The sequence below is a fragment of the Neodiprion fabricii genome, chromosome 1 (genome assembly GCF_021155785.1).
Source record: "Neodiprion fabricii isolate iyNeoFabr1 chromosome 1, iyNeoFabr1.1, whole genome shotgun sequence".
In the NCBI taxonomy this organism is placed as follows: Eukaryota; Metazoa; Arthropoda; class Insecta; order Hymenoptera; family Diprionidae; genus Neodiprion; species Neodiprion fabricii.
In genome coordinates this window covers 11,629,874-11,644,665 of record NC_060239.1, presented here as the reverse complement: position 1 = coordinate 11,644,665, position 14,792 = coordinate 11,629,874, and the positions used below count along the sequence as shown (strand labels likewise).

The window sequence follows — 14,792 nt, the reverse complement described above, 5'->3', positions numbered from 1 at the left end:
ACGTCGGGAAACGCAATAAACGAGTGTGTTTCCACAAGTTTTTCTCATGACTTATTCTTTTGAGTTGATATCGGAGAAAAATTGTAAAATAAATTCGAAATGCGCATATAATCAAAGCCACGGTCGATAGCCGATTATTCATTAACTTTTCGTCGATAATGCGATGATCTAACGATATCGGACAACGAGAGCTGGTCGCGGAGAGATATTCGCTCCATTCCCACAAGGTAGAAAATGGTCGCTGAGCGCGTGCGCTAAACCGTGACGTCATAGATGCTCAGAGTCTGGCGGGAGGGACATTTACGAGCAGACTGCCAGTCTCGGTAAGACGCTCGTAGTGGCTGCACGGACTTATCACGTTTGTTTTCTCGATAAAACGAGAAACACCCACACCCACATACACACACATACACATAGAAACACACGCTAGCACGCAACTCGATCACGCGTCGGCAGTTTAAAAGCCAGACGCATAAAGAACGAAAGGAAAATACAAAGTGAAAGAAAGAGTGAGGAGGGATCAAACAAGAAGGAGGAGATGAAGATTTAAAAAACAAAAGACGAATAAGGCAAGAAAACTATTATAATTCTTTACTGTTTCTGGATTATCCGCCATATTGTTTAAAATTGATGATCGATGGTGAATTCGAATTGAAGATGATATTGGATATTTGAGAATCAAAAAAAGTCAAGACAAATTTGTTGAAAACGACTTTTGGTGCTTCGACTTTAAAGCTGCGTTTGTAACGTTGATCGTAATTCAAATTGCACATTGGAAACAGCTCGGGATTGTCCGTTTAAGGTGGAAAAAGTGCGCTCACGGTTTTCGTTTAATACCACGGGTGTTTGAATAAAAGGAAAAATCTTTTAACGATGCAGATCAGTTGCGGCAGATTGGGAAACTCGTCTCGCTGATTGGGATGCCATAATATTGTACTGGTGCCAGGTCAAATTATTCTACCACTAATAACTCGAAGTTGACTTCGCGATTCGTTTTTGTGAGAATTCGTGTTTTAAACAATTATAGTGCTCGTTGGATTGAAGAATACACAGTGAAACAAAGTGAAAATAAATTGTGGATAAAAAATGTTGATGATTGAATAAGAGAAGAAAAAGTATCGAGTACAATAATAGCGCGGAGCATAAATGAAATTGGTTTATTGAATCGATACTTAAGGTACCCACCTACATTATATGTGAAATCTGCAATAAGAATACCAAGTGATAATAATATTCAATAAATTCAAGTGTCTTACAAAATATACATCTATCAATTAATATTTATTGTCACGCAGTACATTATCGAAACGGAAAGCGGTAAAAAAATATATCTCGCGTCGTTTGTTCGATTGTAAAAGCTTGCAGCTTTTCCGAGATATTTGAAATATTTTGCCGGTACTTTACGTCGTTCGCGTTTATGATTTTGCGACTATTATATATGCAGAGATCACATCCTCGGGATTGTTCGTCTATATTCTTATATTTATCTTGCAAAACCCCGTCCAAAATCGTTGAGGATTAAGTGAGTCGTCCTCGTCACCTCGACGGGTAGAAATCGTAAAGACAACTGCTCGCTAGTTTAGTCGGTAAAACAGCGTGGTTCAGTCGGTAAAAAAGTTTTGTGAAAATCCAAAAACTCGAGGATAAAAACGTCGTATAATTAATCGATTTAAGATATTACACAGTGATATTTGAATTGGTGAATTTGGTTGAATTCGCGACAGTTGTAATCCCGCATACTATGAGAGGATGAGCTGTTCCGTGAAGATATCCAGTTCGAAAAACTGGGGTGGTTCGCAGCGCAGGATCAACTCCCTGTCGGAGGAATCTCTGCCCCTGCAGAGTGCCTTGCCTAGGACTCCGCCTCGCCCCGTAAAATCTATCGCCGTTAAGAAGGGCGAAGACACCACCAAACTGTTGAAGTACATCGACGACAATGTCATCGGCAAAAGCAGCACGTTCTTCGGACCCTTCGGACGCAGAAAAGGTCAGTGGGAGCGAATCGAATACACCTCGCCAAAAAACGGGGATTTAAATTAAAAGAGATAGAACTTCATCGAAGAACATGAGGATGAAGTCAGTAACGTTATTCCAACAATGGATGCTTAGGAGAAATCGTTACCTCGCACTTTTCAGGATCGTCTGAAATTTTATGAACCATGATAAGCGAGATATACTTACATTTTTAAAAGCCAACTCCCTTGAAAGTCATTCAGAAATTTCCACGGTAATGATTTTATGCCTGGCATGTTTCGTTACGTTGACGTTACTAGCTTCAGACTCGTCGAAAAACCGTATCAATAATCAACGAATGCACTGCTCTGATATTTAGTCGATAACTTTTCTGGGTTCCGGTTACTCTTTAAAAATTTATCGTAGAATCTCAGTTCCAGCAGCGACTTGGGTTTTCGGTCAAATTCGATGTGCCTGAACTTCAGGTGCGTTGGAAAAATGTCAGGATAATAATTTGCTTTTACATCCGTCGAATGTTTTTGTTCGTGACTTCCCGTCGTCGATCATTTTATGATGACGTAGAATACAGAGTAAGGTCTACGTGTAGATTTTGTGTTATAGTATAGAGTAGCGAAAATATGGACAAACTTTCAATAATTGACGATTCAGAGTGCATGAAGTGTCATATCGAAAATCGGTTAATTGGTGCTCAGTGTCCCATTAGATGTTCATCCTTATTGTCCCAAGTTCCTGTTAACGTCTTTACTGTCGGCGGGGTTGGATTATACTCCTGGAAATGCATATCGAAATTATCTCTTTTCTTCTTATTATCCGCTCTCTTCGCTCCGATACTTACCGACCTTCAGATAGTGCAATGTCGTCACATTTGACATCAGTCTGTACTACAATTAACGATTTCCAGCTAGCTCGAAGGTGATTTTGTCCGTGTTTCAGGAAGAGAGATTGATTATAGTTCTGCGAAATGAATCGGTCTTGGAACTTTTTTTTTCTCTTTCGTTGAAAAATATTATCAATGAAAGTAAGAACTGCTGGAATGATTTTCGTATAATTGTCAGCGAAGCAATCCTTTTTTTGAGCAAAATTAAACATCTCGAAAAGTGCGTAAAAAATTTTCTCATCGAAAGATTCGGTACAAAGCTCTGTGTTATTGAATTTCCATCCTAATCGTGAAGAACCGATCGTTTCACGATGAAGGTCACGGCTGAATTCTTCAGAAAAGTGTCTGTACCAGGATTATAAAAATGTTGTGCTTTCAAAATCGTATAGCTACGTGAAATACAGACAGACATGCAAAGCTGGTATAATTTTATCACGCGAAAGAACGCGAAGTTGGCGATTGCAAAACTTGGTGAGAATCTCTTTCCATCATGCGATTCCTTTGAAGTAATTCTTGCATGTTTATCCTTGTTCTATTATTCTTCTTCTCGTTTTCAGTTTTTATTATTTCACTTCTGCGGTAGACGTAACTTTCACAGAACTTTGAGCATATCAAAGATAACACAAAGAGAACGGCCGCGTGATTCAATTCCACTTTCTTTGATACCACAAAATGTAATATCGAATCACCGGGAAATACCAAGTGTCGGATAGAGAAGACTAATAATGGAAAGGGGGAACCGCAAGCTTGATGGAACTTAGAAATCAGATCTTTCGAAAATTGAGTTCCGCCAAACGAGGATAAACTTATTCAAGATATTTCGCAATCTGCTACACTCGTCTTTCACACTCTACGGAAACCGTTACGATTAAAACGTACCTGCGGTTACATACTATTGGTATAAGAAAAGCGATTGCATGAGGAAATCGTTCGTCCTAAAATATTATTTTCGTCCAACTTTGTCTTCCTTATCAGCATTGGCCACTGTTCTTCTCTTCCCTTGACCCATTCTCTCTTCACTTAATTCCCAATGGCTCCTAGACCAATCAGCACGCTTTGTCCAAATGATACGATTTATTTCAACTGTTACGGTAAAACGTAAATATTCTCTAAAAGGCAACCATAATGTTTGATTGGTTATTTTCAACCGCGTTACGCGATCACTTCTACTGCAATTTGATTTTTTTATTCGCAATACCGACCCAGCGAAGCATTAATTCTTGCCATGAGGATGAAGTTAGTAAAGTTACTGTAACGATACGTGTTTACCCGACTGAAAATAATATGGAATTTTATAACTGAAATCAACGTGTAATTTATTACAAGATTTATTGTATAAATTCGAGAAAAATATATAAAAAATCACGTAATGAATCAGAAAAATGCGAATCGTACAAGATAAAAAATTATATAGTTAACTATACACGATTTTTGATTTAACGTATTTTATGATTCTTGCTCTTATAATTTATTACGTAATTTTTTATAAATTTTTCTCATATTGACACGATAAATCGTGTAATAAATTACACATCGATTTCTGTTATAACATTATATGATTCAAGACAAGGTCATTTTCAGCAGGTTTGGGAAAATCGCTAAATCGCGCCTTCATGACTTTCCAAAATTTAGTACGCCATAAACAAAATATACACTGATTTTAACAAGCCAACTCCTTGAAAGTCATTCTAAAATTGCCGAATAATGATTTTTACTCCTGATGTATCGTTACGTCAACGTTACTAACTTCAGCCTCATTTCTTCTCATGATTTTTGCGTTCAACACAAAAAGTGGGACAGGGATGATCTAACAAACAAATGCCCGAATGTTTAATGATTATACCAAATCCTACAGCTCAGTTTTACATCGTTTTAATTCTTCACTATTCAGTCCCATACTAAATTTTGAGAGAAGATTTGAACGTGTATGAGTATGGATGAAAGAATATATAACCATAGCAAATTATGGGAGGGATGATTTGGATCTCGTAAACCACACAAGACTGCTATCTGAGAATAATATTGCTATAATAATCTGACGGTGCTGTTGCCATAATTAGGTGACATTTTTTTATATCAGCAGGCTAAATTTTTATACAGCATATATATATTGTGTATAAAGAGACGACTGATATTTTTTATGAACAATACAATGTGAGTGGATTTCTTCCATTTACAAATTCAGTAAATAATGTTGCGAGAATTTAGCTTTCAACAGCTGATTAAACAAGGAAACCGGCAGATTTCATAGAGTTTTTCTTTATGCCCTCGTGAGAGGATAATAAATAGGCAAGACGAATCCAAAAAATAATGGGAAAAAATACATGGAAAAAAAAGATTCAAATTCTTTCATACATTTTCCTGTTCCTGTTTGAATACTGCACGTGAGAATCGTCGTAAATTTGATTATCCAATTGCCAGATCACGGCGAGGCGGGATTAAAAATAAAGGAGCACCAAGCAACGGAGAATCCAACCTGCAAGAATAAAATTCGCGTTACATGCGGAGCTACAAATAATTTAGCGTGGGAAGGAGCGTGATTCAAAGTTCTTCTATTACAACATAAAATCTCGTCAAGGATGATTCTCTCCCGATGTTTTCCTCCTCCTCCTTCGAAATTCTCGCACACAGCGTGTCGTATTATACATATAGGTGTTGTACGTACAGTGAATTTACACGTGACGATTCCCTCGCGAACCGCAGTTCTATCATAGAAAAAACTTTAAGTTGAAAAAGAAACTTAATGACGTATGTAATATTATAATTCAAGATCAGGCTAAACTCAAAATAATATTACATCATTGTATGTGTACATAGATACAGGTGAAAAATAATCAAGTCTTATTTTAGGTTCAAATTAGAGTTACCACTTTTTCGAATATCCGGTTTATCCGAACAACCCGGATCCACTCGATCCAACGTTTCAAATTCGAGTATCCGGACTATACGGGATAGCTCGAGTACTCGAGTCCCGACTATCCGTACTATCTCAACTATCAGAACTATTCGAATAGTTGGAGCACTTGAATTACTTGAATACTTAAACTATACGAATGGTACGAATAGTCCGGATTCGCATGCGGGGTTCGTGTTGAGATAATTGGTACTACAAGTATCACAGCTACGTGTTAGTTATAGCAACTATTATACGTATGCTCTTGAAAACGTTTATAAATACGGTACAGATTTTCTACGCAGAATTGGAGTAAGATTACAATTTTCGCACAGTAAAGCGGAATCGCTGTACGTTCCGTGTGAATTCGGCAGCTAATTCACGATCATATAAAAACTTTGTTGCAAAAATACACAACTGTTATTCAAATTTTTCAAACTTGTGGTGCGAACGTAATTTATTTGCAAATTTCGTACGAATTGTTCTGGATATACTAACCATCCGGATTTGAGGTTTCATAACTGTCGGATCGATGTTTAAGCACTTCTTTGGGACTAACGTTAAGATTCAAAGCTTTCTTCCATATCCCTCTGTATCCCAATTTGAAAACTAAAGAAGTGAAAAACAGTTATTATGAAGATACTCCGCAATCATAGAGATCCGAACATTTTTTTTTTTTTTCTTTGTTTTCAGTCACGCGTGATGCGTATTCCGCAAAACCACTGTACGCTTAAACGTATATATAACTGCGTATACGTGTATCACAGGTACGATGCACGTGGCTAATAACATTCGTCCACCCTATCAGCTGCTTTGCTTCGCCGCAGTAATAACAGTTGTTGCGTAATTAGCGCCGGTGAACAATAGACGATGCATTATACACGCCTCTGTGCGAGAGTATTTAATTCCGGTGGTGTATGCATAGCCAAGCATGCACGAGTGTGCGTACAGTTTGAAAACCTAGCTGTTACGCGCCGTACGAGAACTGCCAACATGGTTGCGGCTTCGTATAATATACCTAGACGTGTCGGCGACGATGGCTGACTGTCGGTTTGATAATGTGTTGTGCGAATTCCACGCGCGATTTGCTATCCGCGGAATATTCCACGAGGTATGTGTACGTGTGTATCGTCGCTAGTCTACGCTCAAACTACGAATTTAAAACTTCTAGCTACGTAACGTTGAAGCCGATATATCTCAGGCATGGCGGAACTCGAGCTAGATATTGTTCGTTGATAAATATTACACATGTGTGATATACACACATTCATGGTGAATGTTATTGGAAATTCACAAATAGTGGATATCGCGCGAACGTTATTATTATATCGGTTATGTACTCGTAATTTAATTCAAACAATGACTCACAATCGCAGGCATACCAATGGTTGTGCACACCGGGCTTTGGTGATAAATTACAAATGCGAATATTCGATAACGTTCGTATCGCAATGACTGTCGTAATGAGACGGTCAAAAGTGAAAATAAGTTTAATTTTATCAGCGAAACATCATTCGATCTCACTTTTTGGTGTATTGACGTTGTACATTTTTAGATTTTGTTTGACCTTGAATACATTTCAATCAAGAGATCACAGCTTTACGCGTTATCACTAATCGAGTGTTCGTTCCGATGCATTATGGGTAACGATATTATGTATTATTTTAAAACCGTCGTCCGAGCGCGAAAGTAATACTACCTGCAATTCTGAGCGAGTCGCATTGCTTGCATTCAATGAGAAAAGTGCCTCTCGCTGTGTTTTGTAATCAGTAATGATATACGTCTTGATATCCGTATGATTTATTTCAATAATCAGCTGATCACCCGTTCCGACGCCATATTGCTTTGCCTCGTTCAGATGTTGCTCAAACGTCTCGCTCACGTATCGGATATCGATGCTTTTTACCTCACCGTGAATAATAAGATGCGATGAGTAATTTTTGGTTTTCGAAACGTTTGTTCTGACTATGAGTATCATTTGTACTTTAAATGATATATGATATCGGGTTGAGATTAGATCGATATCTCTAGATACAAACATAAATGTAAAACATCTATGCCGAGTACATACCGAGACAATCTTTTGAAACTTGAAAATCAACTACGCATGCCTCAAATAATTCAATCTCATTGGTCGGCGAATTCTTCCCGCAGCGACATTTTTGTTTGCGATGCAGGCGGGCCAACGTACGCAAAATGTATAAGTTTGAATTTTCAAAGAGCATAAGCATTAAATTCCGACCTATCTTTGAAGAATCAACTCTCCGACCCAACAACAAATGCTTTTCAAACCTTTCCGAGTCACTAGCTCGATTACTTGAGATTCTAACCTCGAAAATTCGTATCAACTACATCGCCGGCAGAAACAGTTTGACAGCTGAAACTCGGGATGGCCAGCCTGCGCGAACAGCGGATAAAACTCGCGCATGCGCGGTTGATTTTCAAGTTTCAAGAGATTGTCCCGGTATACAGAACAGATATATCCGTAATAAGTCGAGGAAAATTAGTTTTCGTACACCGTAGCGTTGCAATTCCACGGTGATGCAACACCGTGAACTGCGGTATGGCGATGGGCGAGACGAGGTTAATTGTTACGTTTTCATTACGCCGCAGGCTAACTGATATGGACATGCTGCCGCCGTACTCGTAGGAATGAGAAGAACAATTCATAACAGGGATAATTCAAACGTTTCAACTAAACGCGAGAACGCAAAACATGCATACTTATGTTCGTGCAAGGTTAAAGCCGACGGATGTGTTTCATCATTGCGTCATCATATACGCCCACGGGTAGGCCTAAAGTAAGTCGTGCAAGGAAATACGTCAGAGAGAAAAAATGAGGTGGCCAGTAAATAACCGAAACGTAATTATAGCTATAATTTTGTTTTCGCGTGTTAACTATGCCGCCTGCACGCTATGGCGACTTTAGATCATTAAATTTCTTTCTCTCCCTTCGTCAATTGTTTGAAAATAAAATACTTATTTCAGAGGTTGTTTAAATCGGAGACTAAAGACAAGAAGAAGAATTTTTATAAATTAAACATCCAGTCTTTATTCTGATGATTTTCGGTTATTGACCTGTGTCATCACAGCTGTGCTCGTGCTTTCTCCACAGCACTGGGAGAAAATAAACCATCGATAAATGTTGTCGCTTGAGATTGTGTACAATTGTTATAAATATTAAGTGAACAAAGCTGGATGTTTTTTTTTTTGTTGATAAAAACACTGCATCAAGTTGCTGTAGAACATTAACCGTAAATAAGATAAATACAAATCAACAGATATTACACGTATAATATGATACGTACACTAATTTTATAATTAAAATGCACGCTGTTGAGTGTCGTCGCCAATCGTGAGGATGAAATTAATACCTAACGTTATTTTAAGGTGTTATGGGACGTATAATTTTTTTGGAATTTTCGACGATTTTGAATAATTCTATTTTTCAAAATTTTTTAACGCTCTATTCATGAAGCTATTCGTTCCATGCCTCTAAAATATTTTCGGTATAATGTATAACCATTTACCTATCCAAAATTCAGGACTTTTGATCCATTTTAAAAATTTTTATAATTCTCGAAAACGTATTTTTCGGAATCGCCGAAAATTCAAAAAAAATTTGTTAGGTATTCAGAAGCATTAATAAATTCATTTTAAGTGTATGAAATAAAAACAATTTCACTAGAGATTGGTTACACAAATTTTCGTTTAAACAATTTGCTAACAACTTTTTGGCATTAATATTATCGAAAACAAGTTATCTTATCAAGTTGGTTATGATTGATTTATTTCAGATCTTTATCTCTTCGCGAAGTGTCCAATATTTTCACCGGGACTCACTTTTGGCATATCACCATAACGATGCGTGTTTAGGAAAAATTGCTACTTCGCACCCTTAGCAATGTCCGAAATTTATCAAACCATGATGAAAAAAACATACCCTTATTTACAAAAGCCAATTCCTTGAAAGTCGTTCTAAAATTGAGTAAATAATGATTTTCTCTCCCGATGTTTCGCTACGTTAACGTTACCAACTTCAGCCTCATCACCAATCGGCAATATATACATCACATATAGGCGAATCGTGGGCGAAAATATGCATTCGCAGCACGTAAATTCAAATGAATCAAATCTATTTGTTACATCTGCAGCCCGGCTGTGTACTTCTTACTGACAGTCAACTACTATACTTATTTAGCGTGACTAGCACGTGCTGCGAGTTATCTCAGCCTCGTCTCTCTCTCTCTCTCTCTCCCTCTCTCTCTCTTTCTCTCTCTCTCTCCCACCCTCCCTCTTCCGCTCCGTGTCTCCTCTCATATCGTTCTCTTTTATAAGCAGACTCAGAGGTAAACACTCGTAAAGACAAGAATGTATATCTATATAACTATAAAGCGGTTTCAGCACTTCGGCAAGACGTTGTGTGTGTCGGGCATTGGTTCGTATACCTACATCGGCAGGTATAATACGCACCGGCCGGTGTCCGCGGCTCTTCGATAATAAAGTATGCCGTGAGTGCTTCTTGTTCGACTCGTTTCGTTTCTGTGCCTGATATGGTTTTGACTTCTAGCACCTTGGCCTTTTCAAAATAACGTCTCGCAACATTCGACACCGCCGTCTCGACCGCTACGAGATTACACAGTAGCACCGTTTAAGAATAAAAAATTGTTAGGTATTTGTGTATTTATTTATCCTGCAAATTCAATACTCCGGCTTATTATGCGTATTTAAATTTCTTACACGTCGTATAGTCTGGCATTATGATTAATTCCGTAGGTACCTTATGGCTAATTGAAATGTTACGAGCATCAGAGAAAATAGATATGAAGAAAAAATAAATTTCAATGTTACCGAACTTCGTTTTCGTAAAAATTTATCGATATTTAACTACGGAATATTGCGCCGATCTTTTATACTGTTGTGAATATATTTTGACAGAATTTACTTTTTCAATTTTGAACTCAAAACAGCTGGTTGTAGATTTATACTCTGATGATCGGTTGCAAAAACGACCAAAAACTCAGGCATTCCAGAAATATTAATGAATGCAAGTATTCGTAATTTAAAAAAAAAAAAAAATACTAATAATCACTGCTGCTTTCGATCGAATACTTTGGAAATTTAAAAAACAACAGGCACAATTTACGAAGCCACTTAGTGTTTGGTTAGATAGTTTATTACGTTCACGGGAAGAACAGCAGTACTGATTGATTTACATTATCAACATAAACAGTAGGTTATCTTTTAAAAAAAGTATTATATTTTATTGAACATGCACGTGTTATTACGTATGTAGTTTTTCTTACACCATTTCGACTATAACATAATTCGTTGACTATTTCATCACCTATAAGCAATTTGTTATCTCGTACTGAATTTTACTTTCCTTATATTAATTTCTACAGAATCAATTTTCAGCGCTGGTGTAAGAGGAAAAATATGGCCATATATGTATACTATCAATAATTTGCGTGATTGTGTACGTCCTCAACTATCTTTTACGGTGCACTTGACCCAAAATACTAAGTGTCTGTTGTTGAGATGACATCTTCAGAGTCTTATTATGCACAAGGTTGAGGGCTATGTTGAACATATTTGTTTCTCAGTATATATCTATATACATATCTTGACGAAGGCAACTTCCATTCAATCGAACGAAGCTTATTCGTTTACAAATGTAAACTTGTAAACATCCAGCGACCTTACATCCGTACAACAAGGCACATTGATTCTGTTGCAAACAACTTTTTCCCTTCCATTCGTATAATGCATTTATTCGTTACAGCTTTTACAGTCAAATGAACATTTGCGACCGAATGAGTTCATCAAGCCATTGAAAAGACGTCAGGCTTTTCCATTTTAATAAGTACCGAATTTTTTCCCCGTAATCTACACTTTTGTGACCAGACCGTTCATCGTGTATCCCAAGCTCGGTTAAGATGCCACACGCTTAATATCCTGCGCTTCTCGACTGTGCAGATGTTTAAAGAATTTTAATCGTCATTACCAATGTGAGTGGTACAGAACATTGCGGTTACGTAATCGCGGCTGCTACGCCTGTATGAAAAACAGACGAACCATTGAAATCTGCGGAGGTAACGTCGAACTCGATGCACCGTGCAACCACCATACAACCACCATACACGTAGGTAGGCACAGCTGAGCACCTTGCATCGACCATGCCACGATATCAGCTGCTGCAGAGATTTCTATCTCGTACCCTGCCAGCGCTTACTTAAAATATAAACAAGGCTCGGAGCGGTAAACTTCAGAGCGCGTAGAGGCATGTTCAGGATACTAATTTCACATTCCGCAAGTATAGCAGGTAGGTAGATATACGTGCGCAAGTGACCGGAAGATTCGCGAGAGAGTTGGTCTTCGCTTTCCTTCCTCTAGTTATAGCTGCGATAAACATTCAGATTTCTTTACAACAACAATAATTTCACAGCATTATATGTTTCGTGTATCGGATGTTGTTTTCACTCGTAAAATCGATACGCCTTTACATCGGAAATTGAGACGGTGCAAAAGTTTGCAAGAGAAATTTTCCATCACCGGTAATGTACGGTGTTCGAAATATATCGTTTGTTATTCGATCGTATTCTCATCTGTCCTGGTTTTTATAAGGCTTACTGTAAAATTTCGTTTTTACGGTATGAGTTTTGCAAAAAATTCCATGACGCAACTCCCGATCAATTTGTAAGGTGCAATCTGTAATTCTAGCTACAAGAGGCACGGTTGCTGCAATTTTCTGCGACTGTCTGACGATTAATTGAAGAATCCTTTCTCCTGCCTGCTCTGTAGCTGCAAATATCTGTATGTAGCGATTGCGGAGGAAGTTCTAATTAAACATGTTTGTTATAGATGTATAGTTTCGCGTTCCATCTCTTCTTACAAGGAAATTTATATATGTGTAGGTACAATGTTGGCACGTACGCTAAATTATATATGTGTGAAGGAGGCTTTTGTTGATCTTTCAAATTTGCAATATCATGTCGAAATTAACGTTCAGGCATTACTTTGAATATCCATTATACAGCCTACAAAAGAAAACAGCGAAAAGAAACGAAACATAACAATGCGGGATGCCTGCAGTTAGCACTCAAAACAGTTTTTGTGCCAACAGTTTTTTGTTCTTATTTTATTCCGTTTTAACGAAATTTCAATCGGTCTCTTTTATTCAGTCGCATACATCAAAGGCAAAATATTAAAGGATCGCCTTTGAAATTGATTATTAGCGAACATGCATTAATTTTTCGTGATTGATGTTAATTTTTCTTTTATGAGACTCTGTTGTTAAATAAGTAATTTAAATTCAAACTTTATTATGTGATAGGTATACGTAGGAGAAGTTGACGTAGGGTTGAAGGCTCAAAGCTATGATCATTTGAACTGATTTTCTTTTGCTACAAACTCGTCAATCGTTAGGTTAGGTTAGGTCAGATTTAATGTAGTATAACAGTCATGTAAAGTAAAACGAGGTTTATCAAATACAAACTTATATTTCTGTAGTGTAACTGATTCATACTGATAGTTGAAGAATCATTTGTTTCTGACAAACAACGATTTCTACATCCTTTAGTTTGAATCGTTATAATTCATTCCGCGGCTAGTCAATTTCAAAATTGGTTTCCTCAACCTTCCCGGAAGTCATTCAACGCAGATATAAAAAAAAAAAAACATCTACGTGATATAAGGAACGTGTCCACAAACCGCCAGATTGCCATTTGACAAAGAAGTTCTGTCCGTTCTGTTCGCTATAATGGTACGCGAGTCGTATATTATACACTTGCATAACCTAAGTCCACATGGAACACGTTGCGTTCACCGCACACTCGAGAGGTGTCGGAGAATTTTGAATATCGACTTCATATGTACTCTTGTAAAATACTCGCGTAATTTTGAAAATATGTGCACGGAAACAGGAAAGATTGTTTATGAATTTGAAACAACTGCCGGCTGGAATTCGGCGAAAATAACCGATCCAACACGGGCTACCCTGGTGAAAACAACTTTGTCTACCAATTTTTAGGGAATTTGGAATATTACTTATAATTTTTTACAAAAAATTGTGAACAAACATAATTTGTCATAAGAATTTGTAATTTTTTCATAAAAAATCAACAATACACTGTACAATTTTGAGAGAAAATCAACAATTGTTTGTGAAAAACTACGCAAATCTACAATTCTGTGCGATCTAATACGAAATGTTCCGATTTCTGTAAAAATTCCTAGTCATTGAAATTTTCACCAGGGTAGTACCAGTGTACGAAGTAGTCATTTCAGACTTTCAAAGCCAACAGAGAGGTACAATGAAATCGCGTGATCCCTGATGCGTGCAGCACGCGAGTATCAAAAGCACACGCACAGCCGCGCACGCCTGCATTCATACGCACGCATCATAATAACAGACGCTACACCCAACCACGCTGGCATCACATCACCCAGCCGCGCATAATGATGCGAGAGAGCCAGCCGTTGAATATCGCCGAACCCGAACGTCTCCCGGCATATCGTAAATAACCGGATGACGTCATATCTTGTTTACGCGGGGAGGTGTAGGCGTGCACATACGACGGCCAGCTTCTGCGGTCCGTCCTGCTCGTGACCTCCAAGATTTACCACGTGCTTACGGGATGGCTGGAGAGCGTATAGGTATGCATCCACACATAGGTGCGTATACCTGATGCCCGCCGTCGACCGTGACGGAGGAAATGTTTTATTCAAATAGCCAGATATTTCAAGTGGACGCGATTTTAAATTGAAATGTCACACGATTCAGGTGTTACGGAACAGCGATGTTATTTGGGCGTGATGTGTTGGCAGTATTGTTTCGTATACCGGAGATAGATTGTACCACGGTCTTACATACAGGTCTGGCAACTCCGGTGGTGGGGGTATGTACTCTTATTGAAGCACCGATCGTTTCGCCTAGTGACCACGAGTTTCGCTGCAATAGAGGGATGCAGCACGGGATGCAGGCTAAACCTGTTTCCGTCTCTCTCAGACAGCCTGCATCCCTCTGTCGCAGCGACACTCGTGGTC

The 14,792-nt window shown here is 38.2% G+C and overlaps 1 protein-coding gene across 1 annotated transcript in view; it reads left to right on the top strand.

The window, feature by feature from the left end:
- The first annotated feature begins 307 nt into the window (after positions 1–307).
- The window catches only part of LOC124185734, a 110,572-nt gene continuing 96,087 nt past the window's right edge, over positions 308–14,792 (top strand). The window contains exon 1 of the mRNA XM_046576840.1: positions 308–1,987. Within this exon, the coding sequence (XP_046432796.1) occupies positions 1,750–1,987 (238 nt within the window). The 5' untranslated portion in view covers positions 308–1,749. The remainder of the gene's footprint in view (positions 1,988–14,792) is intronic.